At 47.0% G+C, this 20,204-nt stretch overlaps 1 protein-coding gene across 1 annotated transcript; it reads left to right on the top strand.

The window, feature by feature from the left end:
* The first annotated feature begins 3,876 nt into the window (after positions 1 to 3,876).
* On the top strand, positions 3,877 to 18,786 carry LOC136174906 (2-acylglycerol O-acyltransferase 2-like). Its single transcript, XM_065945167.1, has 6 exons — positions 3,877 to 3,967; positions 9,229 to 9,407; positions 14,124 to 14,328; positions 14,645 to 14,819; positions 17,005 to 17,204; positions 18,632 to 18,786. The coding sequence occupies exons 1-6, from the start codon at positions 3,877 to 3,879 to the stop codon at positions 18,784 to 18,786; spliced, it is 1,005 nt and encodes a 334-aa protein (XP_065801239.1).
* Positions 18,787 to 20,204: the final 1,418 nt, after the last annotated feature.

Below are 20,204 nucleotides of genomic sequence, written 5' to 3'. Positions count from 1 at the left end.
CTCCAGCTTATGGGCTGCCCACTCAGTAGGTATGGGATTTGATTTTGACGTAATTGTGCCCCTCCTACTGTCTCATTGCAGCTTCTCCTTGGACCTGGGATGTGGGGTATCTTATTTTGGTGGGTTTCAACCTCCTGTCAATGGTTGTTCAGCAACTAGTTGCATTCTGGGTGTTCTCACATGTTAACCAAAAGGATGCACAATGTTAGAGTTGTAAGTTGTTAAGTTTCACTTGGGGCAAAATGAGGACTACAGTCTGGGGGACAGCATTTCAGATAGCTCTGATAGACTGCTTCAAAGGAGGGGGAAAGATCAATATATAAGATTTTGGTAAAGGGGGAGTTCAATGCAATCCAATGCTTACTTTACAAAAGGTTTTCTGCTAGTCATGAGGAGCTGATGTTCACCATGAAGGGACTGAGTGATTTTCCAAATATGAAGAGATGCAAGGATTGGGCTCATGAAATCAGTTCCTGAAAATACCCAATGATCTAAAGATCTACCCCATCAGTTTCCCTAGAGCACAGAGTGCCTCACTCTCCACCCTGAACTCCCCTCAGTGGATGTTGAAGGTCAGCAGCTGCAGCAGCATAGGGTTCAATCTCTGCAGACCCAGATGGCAAATGCTTTTGTTGTTGTTGTTCAGTAGCTAGCAAATGCTTTTGGCAGGTGCCAATTTGTATTTGACAGACAGGAGAAGATGAGCACACATCCTTTTACTTTGCTATCTTGTTACTATGACTTCATGGCAAATCACTTCATGGTCCCATCACTTCATGGTAGATAGAGAAAATGTAAAAACAGTGATTCACTGGAAAAGACCTTTATGCTAGGAAAGATTGAAGGCAAGAGGAAAAGAGGTGGTCAGAGGATGAGATAGTTAGATAGTATCACCACTCTCAATGGACACAGATTTGAGCAAACTCCAGGAGATAGTGAAGGACAGGGAAGCCCAGTGTGCTGCAGTCCATGGGTTTGCAAAGAGTTGGACGAGACTTAGCAACTGAACAACAACCTTAACAAGCGTTGTCAGATCTCATATTAAGATGTGAAAGCTTCATGAATGCTGTGGTGAACACCATTTCAGAGCTCATGGTGTAGTTCAAGAATTCAAATCCTTGGAGAGACTATGGAGGAAGGTCCTAAATTACAAAGATTTGCTGCTGCCAGTTTTTAACTTAAGTCAATGAATTAAGCCACCCTGTATATAATAAAAATGCTAAAATGCTGCATATGGTTGAATGAGGGGATGAGGAGAAAAGAGTTAGCTTTATTTCCCTTGTTTACTCACCCTGCCCTGTAATGCCTTTAATCATGAAGATGAAATAAATCATTCCATTTATTTAGTTTCTATCATTAAAAAAAATAAAAACACAAAAAACACTGCAGAGGAATGGATGAAAATTAAGAATGAGCTTTTCAAAGAAAATGAAATTCCTATGACTAAAGCCATGTGCAACATGCATATTCAGGAAGTGCCAATATCCCAACCCTAGCTGGCAAACAACCCAACACTAGCAAACAATAAGTCTGACCACACCGTGAGGCCAGCATCCACATGATCTCACATACGTTCCTGGCGAGGGTGTAAACTGGTGCTGCTGTTTTGGGGAAAGCCTGGCACTACTCCCCAGTTCGTGCAGTCACATACCCTTTGACCCTGCAGTCACTCTCCTGTGAGAGGGAGAAAGGATGCAGAGACAGAGACCAGTGAGAACCCTGGTATCAGAGGTGATCAAAGAGGCTGGCTGTGGGTGTAGCTTTCCCATGGAAGAGAAATTTAAATCAACAGAAGACTCATGGGTGAACCTGTGATAAAATGATATTCAAACGGCCAGTGAACATTTTAAAACATGCTCAGCCTCATTAGGCAACCTCATTAGGCACAGAGGAAGCCACTGTGAGCACAACAAAGTGCCCCCACGTCTTCACTACAACGGATTAAATGTTGAGGAGGATGTGAAGCAACTGGAATTCTCATGTGAAGCTTGCGGGTATAAATTTATACAATCACTTTGGGAAATATATGACTTTATACAAAAAGACCCAGCTGTTCTATTTCCAGGTACATACTCAACACAAATGTATATAAATGTGTACTACAAGCCAGGTACAGAACACCTCTCCTGCTGTGTGATACGTAAAAGAGCTGTGAAGACGGTAGATCAAAATTCTCATCAAAAGGAGATTTTTTCCCTCTTTCCTTTTATTGTACTATGTGAGACAATGGATGTTAATGAAATCTATTGTAATCATTCACAATGTAGCTAAATCAAGCCATCATCCTGTATACCTTAAACTTGTACAATGATGTATGCCAATCTTTTCTCAAAAAAAAAAAAATTGGAAAAAAAAGAAAAGAATGCTCATAGCAGTACCATTCACAATAGCCAGACTCAGACAATACCTTACATGTCACCCAGCAGAAGAATTGTGGTATATTCACCCAGTAAAGTCTTATGTAGCAATGAGAAAAAACATACTACAAACATGTAGTATGAAATATACTACATATACTTGAAATATAAATATAATAAATATACTTGAAATATAATCTTGAGCCAAAGAACCAGTCTCAAAAGAATAGTTTCTGTGAGACTCACTTATAAATTTCAGAGCAGATGAGGCTGGTATGAGGTTTGGGGAAGAGAGGAGTGACAGGCAAGGACACAGGTGCTGGTCAGGTCCTATTTGTCCATCAGAGTGGACATCACACCAGTATGTTCACTCTGGGACAATGCATCACTCCTATACTTAGGACTTGTGTCTTTTCCTGTATGTTTGGTACGTTTCAGTTCAAAGTGCACATTTAAAGGAAGAGATTTAGGAGAACCGACTGAGAGAAGTGAATGTTGAGGGACAGAAAGAGTCTAGAGTGACTCTAAGGTTTTGGCCTGTGTAACCGGGTCACTGGAGTCCCCTTTCCTGAGATGTCAAAGAGCAGAGGAAAGCTGGCCTGGGTGGGAGAGGGAAGATCAAGTTCAGTCTCAGGCAGGCTGTGAAGGAGATGCTGAGCAGACTACCAGGGAGGATATCAAGAACCCACCTACATAGTCAAGTCTGGAGCCCAGGGGGAAGTCAGGCTGCAGATGCTATTTGAAAGTGTTAGTCCTGTAGACAGACTCCAAGGCCATGAGCCTGGGTGAAGTCTCTGTGGGAGAGAGGAGGGAGGATCCAGGGACAGAGGGGACAGGAGGGCCCTCAAACACTTAGCCTGGTGAGGAATAAGAGCCACCACGGAGACCCAGGGACAGCCAGAGGAGCAGGGGGGAAACCAGGAGAGGGTGGGGTCCACAGGCCAAGTGGTTTCAAGGAGGAGGGAGGGACCAACTGTGTCTGAGGCTGCTGAGAGGTCAAGATGAGGGCTGACAATTGACCACTGGATTCAGCAGTGTGGAGGCCACTGGTGAGCTTGCCAAGGGCAGTTCCACAGGACAGGAGCTGTTACTGTATATTTGTGGAGGGGAACAGTGGACATGGCAGAAGAGGGGAGACAGCTACTGCAGCCAAGTCACTGGGTAGATGTGGAGGACAGAATTGCCCTATGCTTAGTGCTTGACCTGTCAAGTGGAGGGCAAGATTCAAGCAAAAAGAGAAAGCTATCTGGCAGATAAGGTATTGCCTGAGGAGGCGAATATCCTTCCCTTCCTCCTTCCTTTAGCTGACTCCAGGGCAGGTGGGTTCAAAGGTTTCTCCTAGGAAAGAGACTCCTGCCAGGGTGAGGGCAGGGAGGCATTAGGCTGGGCTGAGTGGGGTGTGGCACCCTCCTCCCAGACCACTAATGCTTACTCAACCTCTGGCAGCAACAAAAACCAGTAGGTGCCTCAGACCACAGCAGAGCTCAGAGAAACGTGTGCAGTCAACCAAGGAGACAGCATGGTGAAGTTTGCACCCTTGTCCGTGCCGTGGGAGCGCAGACTGCAGACCTTTGTGGTTCTGCAGTGGATTTTCTCCTTTGCGGTCCTGGGTAAGGCGGGCTGGGCTGGGGGGACAGGAGACCATTGGATTCTCCATCTCATCTGCTGGCACCATACTAGTTAGGTACGGCTCCCCCCAGGGCTAGTGTTCAGCCTGTGGACAGACCCTACTAGACTGGGGTTAAAATATGGACATACTCTGTGCAGGCTCTGAAATGGTCAATAGCCATTTCACACACTCACAAACAAACATGCATACACATACGCATGCATGTACCTTATATATTACCCCATGTCCTCCCTCAGAACTTCCCTAAAATTTTGCAGCTAAAGCGTTTATCCCCAGGAAAGCAAGAAACCCAGTTCTCTACCACTGGCATCCTTGATGACTGACTTGTGTCTCTGCTCTAAAGCTTGTTGAAACATTTTAAACACCCCTAGTTACCCCCATTACACAGATGAGCAGGGAAGCTGAGTGCCTTAGATGTGCAAGGCTGTAGGTCTGGGCTCCTGTGCTGCCAAAGGACGAAAGGAGAGGAAGCAAAGGGAGGAGACAGGGCTGCGGTGTGGGAGGGGAGGTGTGGAGCAGGGAGGGGAGGGCTACCCCAGGGCAGGGGACAAGTCCCTTGGCTCCTGGATGAAGGATTCTGGGGGCCCAGAACCAGATAGGCTGATGACTGAGGATCACTGGGCGAGAGTGGGGGTGGGAGGATGAGGGACATCTTGCTCACCTGGCCTTGGTGGAGCTTTGCCAGCACGAGTGTGTCTGTCTGCCCTCATCCACCCCCAGCTCAGCCCAGGACCTGGGAACATCAAGAAGAGCACAGGGAGGTTGAGTAGCCCTCCGTCTGGAGCTAGAAGGAGGACAGTTGAGAAGAGAGATCTGGGCCAGCTGGTGCCGGGAGCAGGAGCTTGTACCTTGTCCCTTATCCTGGGGAAAAAGGGGAGCCCCAGGAATGCTTTACAAATGGGAGGGACAAGGTTCAGTCTGTGCAGTACAGGTCCCAGTGCTTGAAGCCTATGGATCTGCTGAGTATGGGGGAGGGGGGGTGGTAGACTGATGGCAGGGAGTATATATGGGGGAAACTGAGCGCTTTAGAGGTGTCCAAGCTATATCAGGGGCCCCCAGATTATGTGGCGTGGGTCAAATCCAGCCCACTGGCTTTTTTGCGCTTGTACAGCCCAAGAAATTTTTACATTTTATTTTATTTATTTATTTATTTTAAAAAAATTTTTTTATTTTTCAGTGGGTTTTGTCATACATTGACATGAATCAGCCATAGAGTTACACGTATTCCCCATCCCGGTCCCCCATCCCACCTCCCTCTCCACCCGATTCCTCTGGGTCTTCCCAGCCCACCAGGCCCGAGCACTTGACTCCTGCCTCCCACCTGGGCTGGTGGTCTGTTTCACCACAGATAATATACATGCTGTTCTTTCGAAACATCCCACCCTCACCTCCCACAGAGTTCAAAAGTCTGTTCTGTACTTCTGCGTCTCTTCTTCTAGTTTTTACATTTTAAATTCTTACATAATTTAAATGATTATGGGCCTATGTAATATCCTCCAAGTTGCCCCATAGAGCCACAAAGTATACAAAATATTTTCAATCTGGTTCTTCATAAAGATTACTTACCTAGGTGTAGGGAGGCTTCCAGTGGGTGGAAAGAAGGGACCCCTTCCAAAGATACTCAGGAGATGGGTCCACAGGGCAGGGTTTATAGGCTGGCAGGAAAAGTAAGGGCTTCCAGTGGGCCGACAAATGCTGGACATGCGGTGAACAGCGGGTTCACACTGGACATAGAGCAGGCATTTGGGGGAGAGACGAAGGAGTAGCCAGAAAGGTCACCAAGGACTCAGGGCCCAGAAACAAACACTTTCCAGTGCATTACTTGTTTACTCTGTTTCCTCTCCTCTGTAGCTCACACACTCACACAGGAAGGTAAGCTCCTCTCAAACAGTTGGTCTTGTTCTCAGCTGAATCTCCAGCTCCTAGAAGAGTTGGTGTCCATGAACATTTGTTGATGAATGTCTTGTCCCATCTGACTGACTTGCTGTGTGGGCTCAGCCAATTTGCATACCCTCTCTGGACCTCTATAAAGTGGAGTTTTACGTTTTTCCTTCTTGGTGATATGAGGGGAAGGTAGAGGTCTCCCTTAGCGACTGAAAAATCCCCAAGTTTGGTTTTGCCTGCTGACAGGAGTTAAGGGTGATAAGGATGGTAGGAAGTTCTTTCTAAGTGCAAGGGCCTCTTGACTGGGTTTTTCCTAACCTTAACATGCTACGTTAGTTGCAAAAACCAGCATGTGCTGTTGTAACACATCCAAACAGAATGTGTATCCTACAAGTGAAAGACTTCCCCAAATCCACTATGTACATATGTATACATATATATATAATTTTTTTTTTTTTTTTTGGCCTCTAGCGGCATGGCTTATATGAAAGCAGCAGTAAAAGCACAGAGTCCTAACCACTGGACTGCCAGGGAATTCCCTCCAGGGAGCCACTATTAACAACTCAGTTTTATTCTCTATAAGCAGTTCTCTTACAGTTTTTTTTTTTTTTAATGTTGACAATTTAAAGTCTTTATTGAATTTGTTACAATATTGCTTCCATTTTAAGTTTTTTGGAGTTTTAGCCCCTGAGGCATGTGGAATCTTAGCTCCCTGACCAGAGATTAAACTCACACTCCCCCTGCATTGGAAGGTGTGGTGTAAAATATATATAACTTACACTTTGTCACCTGAACCATTTTTTTTTTTCATCTGAATCATTTTTAAGTGTACAGCTCAGTGACACTACATTCATTCACATTGACTATCATGATTATCCATTTTTAGAACTCTTTTCATTTTCCCAAACTGAACCTCTGTACCCATTAAACAAAAACTCCCATGTCTCCCTCCCCTAGTCCTTGCCAGTCACCATTCTCTTTTCTATCTCTATGAATTTGATTGGTCTACGAACCTCACAAAAGAGGAATCAGAAAGTATTTGTGTGTATGTGTGTGACTGTCTTTACCTCACTTAGCACAATGTCCTCAAGATTCATCCTTGTTGTTACATGTTGCAGAAATTCCTTCCTTTTAATGACTGAATAATATTCCATTGTGTTATTTGCAACATTTTCCATCCTTTCATCCATCGGTGGACCGATGGCCATCTAGGTTGCTTCTACACTCCTTGTGGGTCGATCACTTTTTTGTTTGCCTTAAATATTTTTTAATAAAAATCTTGAATGGGAAAGTTGTAGAAGAATGGGAATAAAATGCCACCATTTTCACAAAAAAGAACATGTCCATGCTGGTAGATGCTCATGCATAGAGGATGGAAGGATGCTTGCAGATCTGGAGGGAGGAGGCAGATGCCAGGAGACAAGGATGGCTTGGCAGTTGACTTAGATTTTTAAGTTTGGTTTTTTTAATGCAAATATTTAATGTGAAAAAAAATTGTAAAGAATGTCAGTTAGGACTCTCTTCCTTGGGGCAAAATCAAAAGTCTACATGGGTTGCTCCCACTTTCAGAAAACCACCTCTAGGGAGCAACTCATGTAGACTGGAAGTTCCTAGAGGTGGTTTTCTAAAAGTGGGAGCAACCCATGTAGACTGGAAGTCCCTAGTGATCAACATACAAGGAGTGTAGAAGCAACCTAAATGTCTATTGATCCACTGATGGATGAAAGGATGGAAAATGTTGCAAATAACACAATGGAATATTATTCAGTCATTAAAAGGAAGGGATTTCTGGAACATGTAACAACAAGGATGAATCTTGAAGACATTGTGCTAAGTGAGAAAAAGACAGTCACCCACATACATGCAAATACTTTCTGATTCCTCTTTTGTGAGGTTCGTAGACCAATCGAATTCACAGAGATAGAAAAGAGAATGGTGATTGGCAGTGGCTAAGGGAAGGAGACATGGGAGTTTTTGTTTAATGGGTACAGAGGTTCAGTTTGGGAAAATGAAAAGAGTTCTAAAAATGGATAATCATGACGGTCAATGTGAATGAATGTAGTGTCACTGAGCTGTACACTTAAAAATGATTCAGATGACAAAGTGTAAGTTGTATATTTTTTACCATAGAAATTTAATAAACAAAACAAAGTGCCCTAAACACAATACTGTGGAAAGTCAGCTCCATGAAGGCAGGAATTTCTGTCTGTTGTTCATGACTGAACCACCAATGCCTGGCATATTATAGGTGTTCAGTGTTCTGTGAGCTCCAACCTATTTTCTCTGGTTTATGAATTTTACTACTGTTCAGATTGGGTCAAAAGTCCCCTCTTCCTCGAAGCCGGCCAGGAATGACAGACCCAGTCTACTCTGCTTTCACGTTCAGTACAACTGGAAGCTGACAATTTTAAGAGTGTGAGTGCATGGTATTGAGTAGAAGGAATGGGATGGGGTGGGAGAAATATTCTGAGAATGATGCTCCATTGGCATTAGGTTAGGGTCAGCCCCTCAGACATCCTGACCCTGAGATGAAGCCAAGATTAGCCTGCAGCAAGGGACTGGGAATTGTAGGTAAGAAGTTATTTCTTCACTTTACCAGGTCATAGCCATGCCGCATCCTTGACCCATGGGCCAGCCACAGGTTGGCCTCTTCCTCCCTCCTTCAGCAGCAAAGGGTGTGGTAGTCACAGGAAACAGCATGATCAAAAGCTAAGAGGTTGAAGGAACTCCATCTCTCCATGGAGATACACTAAACCATTTCAAGTAGCCAGAGTATTGGGTCCATATGGGTGAATGAGGCTGGAGCAAGATGGGGATCAGCCAGCTATGCAGAATCTGAATGCCAGGCTGAGCTACATGGGCTGTTTTTAAAGTTATGAGAAAGTCATGGAAGGATTTTAATTAGAGGGGGGAATCTGGCAGGATTATAAATAGACAGTTGGGCAGAGAGTGGACAGAGAGAAGGCTGGGCAGAAAGCATGTCTCCTTTTTATTTGGGGGCCTGAAGGGTGTACACTAGAAAGTGTTAATCTAGTCACTTCTCTCCCAGGCATTTATTGAGCACCCAGTGAATACAGACTACTTAACTGGACAGAGATGGGGGTGGAGGGGTAAAACTGAAACAAATAAGCAGCCTGGTACAGTGGGGAAAACTTAGTTTGGAGTTGGGTCTACCTGGCTTCAAAACCAGGCTCCCAGTGTGACACTGGACAGGCTGCATTCTTTCCTCCTTGAAGTCAAGAGAGTCTCACCCCTTCCTCCTGGGATGAGGGCTGGACAGGACAGTGCTGCTAGTTGTAGGAGGAGAGCTCGTTCCTTCATTCCTTTGACCACTTATCTTCCTGCTTCTGTTCCCAGCCCAGATCTGCATTGCTATCTTCATAGGCCTCCTGTTCACAAGATTCTGGATCTTCAGTGTCCTGTATGCAGTCTGGTGGTACCTGGATCTATCCAAGCCGTGGCAGGGGGGCAGGCGCATTGAGGCCTTAAGGCGCTGCGTCATATGGAGGTACATGAAGGACTATTTCCCCATCTCGGTGAGTAATGGGGTAGCTGGGGTGTGGCCAGGACTATAGTGCCTCACGTGTCCATGGGGAAGTGTGATCCTCTGTGCAGTGACCAAAATACTGGGCTGGGAGGCAGGAGCTGGGCTTCCACAACTCTGTGGCCTGGGGAGGAGTCAGCTTCTGTCTGGCCGGGATGTAGGGCCACTATGAAGATGGATGAATGAACAGGATTTGAAGGAACTCTGCGAGCCATATATTGTGGCACACATTATGTATCTTACAGATGTAAAGCCCTCAGCAGCCATGCTTAGGGGTGCAGGTAATAAACGTAAGGTTCTAAGAGATCATCTAGCCCCACACTTCATAAGATGAAGAGACCAACCCCTAGAAAGGGACAGGATGTGATCAAGGTCACATACAAAGTTCTTCTACTGGTTTAAAGTTTGTCCATTGTCAGGTTAGAGGGACAGGGGAGAAGACAAGGAACTTGTTCTAGATTCTCTAATCTGCCTCTCACTCTGGTACATTATGCATCCTTGGACAAGGACTTGCCGCATTCTGAATGGATCCTGGATACATTTACAAATGTATCCAGTGATCACACCAATCCCTGACACCTGAGTGCTTTTGAATCTCTGACTTTCTGACTCAGGGCACCTGATGGCCATTTGGACACTTGACCCTGGACCCAAAGTTCAGACTTGAGTGGAACAGGATTGATTTGAATGAACCGACCTATGACTCCTTTTCTGAATCCCAGACAGACTAAAGTCTTGGATGTAAGCAGATGGGTGAGGATGATTTATTGACCAGATAGAATGGGGAAGGTGATAGGGACACAGAGAGGTACAAGCAGGGACAGGTGGCCCTCCTCTGGAAACAGGAGAGTGAATGGACAGTGCTGAGCCAACCTGAAGGGACCAGGTTAGGGGGTGGTCTTCCCAGACCCCATATCTGCTTCCTCTGCAGGGTGCCTTCCCAGGACCTTGTCAGCAGAAGCTGGTAGGTTTGCTGGGGCCCTAGAGGAGCCATGGGCCTGCCACAGGCAGAGCCCCTCATCCTCACCCCAGAATCTCTTAACTTTGAGATTCTGAATTCCCATCTCTCCCTCTCTTCTTCCTAGACCAGGGCTTGCTCTTCTGTGCCAGGAAGGTCAGAGTTTCCATGGGGAAGTGTTGTGACATCAGCCAGCAAGCCAAGGAAAAACCATAAGCAGTTTCTGGCCTCAAGTAGAGCTTTCTGGCTCTCTTTGTGGATTCTGTCCCTGTGGTCTCACTCCACACTGTGAGCTGAATCCCAAGTCCAGCAGGGAAGGAAAGGTGGCCTGCAAAGGGAACAGTGCAAGTGCAGGCCCAGAAGCGGCCAGGGCATGGTTTCTGAGCAGTAGTGTGACTAAAGCTGAAGGCACACTGGGGATGAAGTTGAAGAGGTTTTTAGGAATAAGATAAGAGAGACCAGTGGGCTTCCCAGGTGGCGCTAGTGGTAAAGAACCCGCCTGCCAATGCAGGAGATGCAAAAGATGTGGGTTCGATCCTTTTTTTTGGGGGGGGGTTTCGATCCTTGAGTCAGAAAGATCCCTATAGGAGGGCATGGCAACTCACTTCAGTATTTTTGCCCGAAGAATCCCAGCCTGGTGGGTTCCAGTCCATGGGGTCGCAAAGAGTCGGACATGACGAAGCGGCTTAGCACGCACATGTAAGGGAGACCAGTACAGGCTATTCCACAGAAATGAAGTCTTCAACTGAAAGCTCTCCAGTGGGCTGTCTTCCTGATATCCTGGGGCCTCTAAAGACATATCTGACTCTCTTTGCACCTGGAGTTTCTGCCAGTTGCAGAAAATGATTCTGGGCCTGTCTTATTCACCATCCTCCTGCTTCTCCCCCAGAGAAGATTTCTCAACCGTGACACTACTGACAATGGTGGAACACTGGACACTTTCAGAAATTCTACCTGCACAGTGTTCAGGATTCTTGCCTACTTCAGGCCTTTGGCATCACAACCTACAGAAGGCGAGCAATACCACCTAGTGGCCAGCAGAGGGCTGGATGATGAGCACTTTAACTTGCTTGTCCAGCCTGGGAGCCTGCAGGGGTGGGGCTATGGCCCAGATTCTGGATCCCTGCACTTCCCAGGAGACCCTCCAACTCTTCCACATACTCCTACAGCACAGGGCCGAAAGGGATCTTATGGTGGCTAGGAGGTAGGGGGTCCCAGGTAAGGAGTCTGCACTCGACTGGAGCTCCCCCACCCCTCCATTCATAAGCCTCTGTATCAGTGTCAAATGAGCTTGTGTTTCTGGGCTGCCTTCAGCTATTACTGATTTTATGAGCTAGGGTCTATTGATGGAATTTCAAGCAAAGTTGGGAAACTATTATATTTCTGAGCATTGGATCTTTCTAAGTGCAACATCTGGACTTCCTGAAGAGCTAATGGAGAATCAGGCATATTCCCCCAGGAGGACCTGTCTCCATTTGCTGTTCCCCCTGTCACAGCTGGTGACATTCTGCTTACATGGTCTTGCCCTTTGCTTTTCCACCTGATGAATGATCGTGGCCACCTTCCCCTATCAGGACAGGAAGAATTGCATTGTATGTCCCTATGGCTACATAGTGGCCCACAAGGAAGTATTTCATAATTTGTCTAAATAGGCCCTGTTGATGGACATTTGACTGGATGCCAAGTTTTGGTATTACCAAAAGAAAAATAAAAAGCTTCAGTTAATAATCTTGTTCAGATGCCATTTTGCACAAGTGTGAGAAATTCTGTAGCTAAATTCCTCGACAGTGGAATTGCTGGCTTAAAAGGTCAGTTACATTTTTCCATTTTAATACCAATAGATATTGCCTCATTGCCTTTAAGGGGGTTGTAACAAAATTATTTTCCTACTAGCTGAGAAAGGGAATTCATAAACAAGTACTTCTGTGTGGGGGATCAGGTGTGTTTTTAAAGAAACATACTGAGATGGATTCCTAAGGAAACACCTTTCCCAATGAGAATAACCAGAATATCTCTGCTTGTCCTTATTTTCACATTCAATAAATTCCTTCTGTATGAGTGAAAGAAGTTTGCCTTTTTCTGTGAAGCAATGGTGACTCTACCTAAGGTCCCCTCAGACTTTCTGCAAAGGGTCAAGGGTAACCAGAGGGAGAGGTTGATCATTACAGTGATCAGAGGGAGTTTGCAGAGATCCAGTCAGGTCAAGGACAGGACAAGCTGGGACTGTTCCGATGTGGTAGGGCAGACAGGCTCAGACTTCCAATGCTGTCCCTTGGGTCTGCCTCCAATGCTATCTCTTGGGTCCCTCCAGGCTGCTCTGAGATGGGCAGCCAGGCCTCTGGGGCCTGAAGGTAACAAGAATCCTCAGAGCCAATGCTGACAAATTTCAGCTTGTTAACTAGATGATCTTTCACGGTGCCAAAGATGAGCCTAAGTGGAATGGACTGTCTGTGCCTGGAAGTGCAAATTACAAGGCCTGGGTAGTCTTGTCAGGGAGCTTCCTGCCAGGGGCTTAGGGCTTGGGTCAGGGGCCTCAGGGCCTCCGACTCTAAAGGCTGAGCCTCCCAGAGCACAGGGCTCTGTAAGGGGTGGACCCTGCAGTTCCTGGCAGAGTGGGAAAGGGGTTGGTCACACACAGAATCACGGGCAGTCATCTTTGCACATTGAAGCCTGTCCAGTAACTGGTGGGAGCAGCATTTTTTAAAAATTATTTTATTTTTGGTTGTGCTGAGTCTTTGTTGCTGCGTGTGGGCTTTCTCTAGTTGCGGATAGCGGGGATTACTCTTCATCGCGGTGTGTGGGTCTCTCACTGTGGTGACTTCTCTTGTGCGGCATGAGCTCTAGGCACACGGGCTTCAGTGGTTGTGGCTTGTGGGCTCAGTAGTCGTGGCACATAGGCTTAGTTGCACCACAGCATGTGGAATCTTCCCGGACCAGGAATCGAACGCATGTCCCCTGCATTGGCAGGCAGATTCTTAACCACTGGACCACCACGGAAGTCCAGGAGCAACATCTGCTAACTCAGTTCTGCCCCCTCTGTCTTCACTCCACTTTGCCTGGAAGCTGCTAGTGATGAACAGCTCTGCTCTCCCTCTCCTTCTACAATGTCTTATGGTTTCTGGTGCACCCTCTGTGCTGCAGGACTGACCAGACCCGGGAAGAGCTGCCAATAGCCAGGGGAACAGGTGGATAGATGATAATGAAGGTCTGACACAGGGGGAACAGAGAGGCATCAGGGAGACCCTTGAATTGTACAGAGGGGTAAAAAGGACTAAGGCCAGCCTCCAGCTCTGCAAACTCTTTCAACCACCCTGATATAGCTAGCAAATTCTCACTCCCAGGTCCTAAGTGCTGAGTTTTCTCATAGGGAGTTTTGTTAGAACAGGACTGTTTGAGTGACAGCCCTGTGTGGCCCTTGATGGTGTATGATTATCCTGTCCCGTAGTCTTGGTAATTCCAGGGAACTCACGGACCTGAAATTCTCAGCAGAATGTAGGCAGGACAGGGTCAAATGTCCACATTTAATACATTGAAAGCTGGAGAGGGAGACAATTTGTCTGAAGCTCACAGCAAGTCTGAGACGTAGATGGCAACAGGACCTCCCTGGGTGCAGTCACATGCATATCTCCATCTTCCTAAGAACTGGAGGCTCAGAGAGGAGGAGCAAGTAACCCACGGTCACACTGGTGCTGGCAGAATGGGGGAGGGTATGAGGTGCAGCTCCGATTCAGCAGGTTGCTGTCCCTGCAGCTGGTCAAGACTGCCTATCTGGACCCCTCCCGGAACTACCTCGCTGGTTTCCACCCCCATGGGGTTCTGGCCACTGGAGCTTTTACCAACCTGTGCACAGAGAGCACCGGTTTTTCCTCACTGTTCCCTGGCATCCGCCCACATCTGATGATGCTGAACTTGTGGTTCTGGACTCCTTTCTTCAGGGATTACATCATGTCAGGGGGTGAGTTTTCCCAACCCTGGGTAACCCAGCTGGGTGAAGGCTGCAGGCATGGAGGAGGGATTTTACAGAGGGCCGTCAACAGTTCTATACTTCTTCCAAGTGAATGTGTGGTGGAGAAGGAAGCTAGATTCAAGGAAGCACTTCCCACAACTCTGTGCTCAGTGATACACTCAGTTGGGGGTTGGGAAGACCTGAAGGGCTCAGTCCCAGTCCTCAGGGAACTCACAATTGGGAACTGGAGTGGAGCCCAGCCCACATCTCTGCCCACAGTCCTTGCCCCTTCACCCCATACCTAACCACCTTTCTTTCTCCCCAGGGCTGGTCCCAGTAGACAAGGAGAGCGCCGCTCACATTCTGAGCAGGAAAGAAGGTGGCAACCTCATGGCCATCATTGTTGGGGGCGTCCAGGAGGCACTGGACGCCAGGCCTGGAGGCTGCAAGCTGGTGCTGCGGAACCGAAAGGGCTTCATCAGGCTCGCCCTGACGCACGGGTATTGGGGAGAGGGTTCTGGGTTCAACTGGAGATTGGCAAGGATTGTGTTTTGGTGGTAAGACAGCACAGATGAATACACATCCTATTTTGGCAAGGAGAGTCACAATCCATCGATTGTGAAGATTCTGTGTTGGTGATTGATGTGATGTTTCATTCCCAAATAGCCAGAGAAGATTCTAGAAGGGAGATTTGGTGATGAAAGGGAATAAGGTCAAGGATCATATTACTGAAAACTTGAATTACATCTGAGTCTAGGGCTTTTAGGAGAATGGTGTTTGGGGCATAGCTTAGAGCTGTTCTGCCGGGGTCCAGCCCCAGCAGGATCCAGGGGAACCCTCAGGATGAACGGCGTCAGCGAATGAGAGAGAGAGAGAGAGAAAGAAAAAGAGAGATAGAGAGACCAGACCAGGAAGGTGCGGCAGAGTCTAGCAGTTGCTTTATTTTTTACCATCGCCTTTATACCCTAAGTTGGTACATTTCTAAGGGGCAGATAAGCATACAGACTTAGATTAACATTACATCAGCTTGTCCTTCACGAAACCAGGTGTTCTCTGTATATTTTTGTTTGAGAGTCTTTTCCCATAGATTTTTTGTACATTATTTTCTGGCCTTGAGGTTAGCAGAAAACAGAAAATTGGCAGTCTCATGGTACAGCAAGTTGCAACATAATAGAAATACAATCTTGTTAACATAAAAGTCAGTCTTTTTGCAGAAGTTCTCAGCTAAATTTATCTAAAAACTTTAACACACAAAGACTCTGCGGCTCTGGTGAGGGAGCCCCTGTTTAGCGCTCCTGGTTAAAATTAGCAATTATCTTATTGTTTTTACACTAGGGCTAAACTCTTATTTTACTAGATCTCCAACTATATTAACAATAGTTTCCACTGCACAACCTCAGCACATTAACATCAATCAAACGTTGATCTAATAACCACTTTTAAAACAATATTTTTTGTATTTTCTAGTAGGGCTTCTTCACCCCCCAAAGGGCTCTGTGCCTATTAGGGTCTTTTTTTATGGTTAACCTCTATGTATAATATCTTTTGGCCTTCAGGCCTGTTGACAATTTATGGCTTGCACCTAGTGCAACTTTTAGCAACTTCAGTAGCCGACCCTGTCTTTTTTGTGGTTAATCTATTTTCTTTCTATTAGGTGTCATCTCTATGGGAACTAGATAGGGTTACATTTTTACAGAACAGAAATGCAAAGGATTGCAAAAACAGCAGATATGGCACAAACCAGGCTCTTAGTCCAAAAGTTAATTACCTACAAGAAGTCACCAGCTAATCTCTATCTAAACTATTTTCTATTAGGCGTACATGTGGCTATAATATTTGTGGGGCTTTTCTCACCCCGCAGAGGGACCTATGCTTAATAGTTTCTTTTGTTAGCGTACTGTGCTTAGGATGTTTAGAACAATCAAGAGCATTTTGTGCAATGAGATCACACATTTATCAAACAAGCCAGAATGCCAGCAAAAGGGTTTGAATTGAAGCATTTCCTTCATCCCTGGCCTCTTCATAGGGTACCAGAGTCCAGGAGATTTATTAATTAGGGTTTTAAGTTGGTCTTTATTCAATGAAAGAGGAGCAGGAGAGCTCTCGGCAGGCAACACAACAATCTGCATCAGGGCAAACAAGAACAACAACAGCAAAGGGGGGAGGATACAGGGTGGGGTAGAGGCCGAAGCCAACCTGGAGGGTCCCTTATCCTAGACGGCCTTGCCTGTCAGGTTTTTTCCTCATGACCTCGTCATGGATGGAGTCCTGGACGGCCTTGCCTGCCTGGTATTTTCTTCATGACCTCGTCACGGGCGGGACCTTCCATAACGGCTCCCGGCACTGTTCTCTTACCTTGAAGCATCTGTGAAGAATACAAGTTAAGTGGGGAAGAAGAAATTTTTCCAGGAAGTTTGCATGTTTTATACCTGGAAGGGCTCTCTGAAGCATTCTGTTCTCTTGTCATGGTGCAACTGGGAAGCCATGGTCCAGAGAGGAGCCATGACCTGCCTAAAATCACAAAGCAAGGCCGTGGCAGGTCTGGAGGACACCTGAGGCCTCCTACTTTTGTCCCAGGGCTCTGTCCTCTGCTCCAGTTCCTGATCACTAGCTCCCTTCAGGAGGCTAGTGGACCAGCTTGTACCTTCTTGCCCCGCCACACTCTCTCTCTCCTGTCTCCTCTAGGGTAGCTCTGGTGCCTATCTTCTCCTTTGGTGAGAATGACATATTCAAGCAGGTTGAGAACTCCCCTGGCTCCTGGGTGCGCTGGTTCCAGGACCGACTTCAGAAGATCATAAGAGTCTCCATCCCACTCTTCTATGGCTGTGGAGTCTTCCAGGACAGCTTTGGTCTTATGCCCTACCGCCGGCCCATCACCACCGTGGGTGAGCCTAGACCCAGGCTGGGAGGGGAAAGGGCTACACAGCAAGGGGCTCAGGCTGGTGTTGCAAAGGAGACTAGACATGAGCCGAAGACATCATTGACTTTCATGGAGTTCACGTTCCAGAGCGTGAAACAGACACACAGGCAGATAACCCTGAGGAAAGGAAGTCTGGGATGGGAAATCTAACCAAGACAAAAAAAAAAAAAAAAAGTCACCACTACTGATTACCGGGCACCTGCTGTGTGTCAGATACTGCACTGACTACTTACATGCAGCAGCTTAGTTTTCCCAACAACCTTGTAGGCAGTGATTATTATCACCATTTTACTAGTGGCAAACTGAGACTCAGAGAAGGTAAATCACTTCCAAAAGATCACCCTGTCCTTGATACAAAGTTGAGGTTTGATCAAGGTCTATTTGATTTTTTATGATGCCAGAGAGGAGGGTTTAATTCTGACAGGAGGATCTTGTAAGGCTTATTGGAAAAGTGGATACCAGGGAAGGGATTCCGGGTCTGATAGTATTGTGTGTAAACTAACAATCAGCAGGTTGTGAAAGAGAGCCTGAGGGATTTCCCTGTAATTAATGGGCATGGGCCTTAGCGCATGGACTTAGCGCCATCTTTTCAGCTATTTGATTCTCTCATTTGCTTTTGTCTTGGATTCCAACTAGGTTTCAATGGCAAAGCTTATAAAGTGAGGTCTTTTCATCTCCACTCACCCAGTCATTTCTTAGTTGAGTACAGACTTGGCCAACCCTCTACACCATGACTTTCCCTGGGTTGTCTGGTAATATTTTCATGAATATAATTCACAACTGATGCCTCCAGAACCATTCTTCAAGAGAAGAAGACAGGACAGCTGCTTTCTGAGCCTGGCAGAACTTGAGGAAGGAGGTTGATAGATCCTCCCACGTCCTCCCTAGAATGGGAGGCACTGTAGGACATCGTAGAGGGAGAGGAGGTAGAAGGCACTTGGGCTGTGGGCCACCTCCTCCCAGACATACAGACACTTCCACTCATAGCATCTGAGACTCCCAGATCCACGTGTCCATGAGGCTGAGAGCACATCATCCTCAGGGCTTATAACTAGTCACTGGTTCTTCGTAGGTGGCCCTGACCAATTTACTCAACCTCCCGGAGTCTCAATGCCTCAGCTGTCAAATAGGAATACTAGCAGGTTCTATATTCTTAGGATTGTTAGGATGACCTAAGAGATAATGCATTAAAACACCAGCTGGTGATATTGTTAATATATCAGAATCTTAGAGTTGCCCTAACATCTTAGAATCTATGACCCAAAATAGAATTGAAAGGGAAGGAGAAAGAGTGCTTACCTGCTCAGATGATCATTGTGGTGGGAACCCTGAGAGTCCCTGAGCCTTCAGTGGTTCCTACTCTGAGCCACCACTCACCTCTGTGTCTTGCAGTGGGGAAGCCCATTGAGGTGCAGAAGACGCCACATCCCTCCCAGGAGGAGGTGGACAGGCTGCACCAGCGCTACATGCAGGAGCTGGAAAACCTCTTTGAAGCCCACAAGCTAAAGTACAACATCCCCAGAGACCAACACTTGGAGATCTGTTGAGTGCCTCCCCAGAGGAGGGGCTCCTTCAAAGGGCAGTGCTGGCATTAGGGAGGATGGAGGAAGATTCTGTGATCCCAGAAGGCTTCCTTCAGGTGTCTGTTGAACACATCTCCAGAGCCTTCACTGACTCCTGCATCTCCACCCCGTGCCAGGCCTTGGGTCACAGCTGGCTCCATGGCAGAGGAAACCAGACTCTGGCATCAGTGATTTGCTCTCCTGCACTGACTCTTCTGTAGTGGGCCCTCTCCTTCATTCTGCCCATCTGAGAAATGGAAGAGGATGATGTGTGGTGTCTCTGTCCTCTGTGGTCCTGTCACTCAATGGGCAGGACAAGAGCAGCTCCAGTGAGCAGGTTGCTCTTCCTCTGCCTTGAGGGACATCACAGAAGCAGCCCCCAGCTGCAGCCCTTTCTCCTACAAGCTCCCTCATCCTGCATCCTGCCTGTCCCAGCTCCTCCCTCCCCGAGATGAAGAGGAGGGCGAGGCCACAACCCCCTGACTTATCCTGGCACCTTCGAATTTCTGGATCCTCTGAGCCCCAGAGTAGCAGCCAGAGAGGCCGGGAAGTGGGGAAGGAGACTGTGGCTTTATCACTGGCTAAATGACCATGGCAGACCTCTTCACCCTCTCTCTGAGTTTCAGTTTCCCCCAAGGACTAAGATAACCTCTGACCTCAGCTGTGATGTCACACTGACTGAGCTCCATGAGTCAGCCGCGACTCCTCCTTTGTAACTTAAGCCCTGACTTTGACACAGAAGGGAGCTCCATAAATGTCGACTCATCAATGAAAGAATTCTGTTTCAGCCTTCTTCTCTTCCCTTACCCTACTCCCCAACTGGGAACACGGGTCAAAGCCTCCCATTTAATCTCAACCTGGCCCTGCAGCCCTGCTGCTCTGTGTCCTCTTCCCAAATGGTGGATCGGATGGGCTAGAGAATGGCATGTTACTTCTTTCTCCCTGACCAGTCAGTTCCAACTCACCACCTCTGGCCTGTTCTGTGGGAGACAAGGGGGAGGCTGTGTACAGACACAGGGCAGACCAGCCAGAGAAGTAACATGAGGAGTGAATGGTCAGTGTCTGCAAGCAGGGCAGTAGGGGACAAGCCTCTGATAAGGAAAATTCTGGGTCACTGTCGCTGGGATATATGTCATGAGTGATTGGACAGGATGGTAGGGTAGGACCAGTACTATGAACGCCCACGTCTGAAGTGGGAAAGCAGGTTCTTTTCCCTCCAGAAGCTAATCACAGCAATAAGTACAAATGGGGTGTTGGGGGTGGGGGGAGTGGGGAGAAATTCTGTGGATGTAAATTTAGGTTCAGTGACCCTGGGCAAGATCCATCCCCTTTCAACCTCAGGCTTGTTATCAGGGATATAAGAATTACAGTACCTAACTTGGATTTGTGAGTGGAGTAGATAA

The sequence above is a fragment of the Muntiacus reevesi genome, chromosome 9, assembly GCF_963930625.1.
Source record: "Muntiacus reevesi chromosome 9, mMunRee1.1, whole genome shotgun sequence".
NCBI lineage: Eukaryota > Metazoa > Chordata > Mammalia > Artiodactyla > Cervidae > Muntiacus > Muntiacus reevesi.
Note: the sequence above shows the minus strand (reverse complement) of the source record. Positions and strands in the feature narration are given on the sequence as shown.

Coding starts and splice junctions, on each gene's coding strand:
- LOC136174906 (XM_065945167.1), top strand. CDS start 3,877: ATGGTGAAGTTTGCACCCTTGTCCGTGCCGTGGGAGCGCAGACTGCAG. Junction 3,968..9,228: donor TTTCTCCTTTGCGGTCCTGG/GTAAGGCGGGCT, acceptor TTCTGTTCCCAG/CCCAGATCTGCATTGCTATC. Junction 14,329..14,644: donor GGATTACATCATGTCAGGGG/GTGAGTTTTCCC, acceptor CTTTCTCCCCAG/GGCTGGTCCCAGTAGACAAG.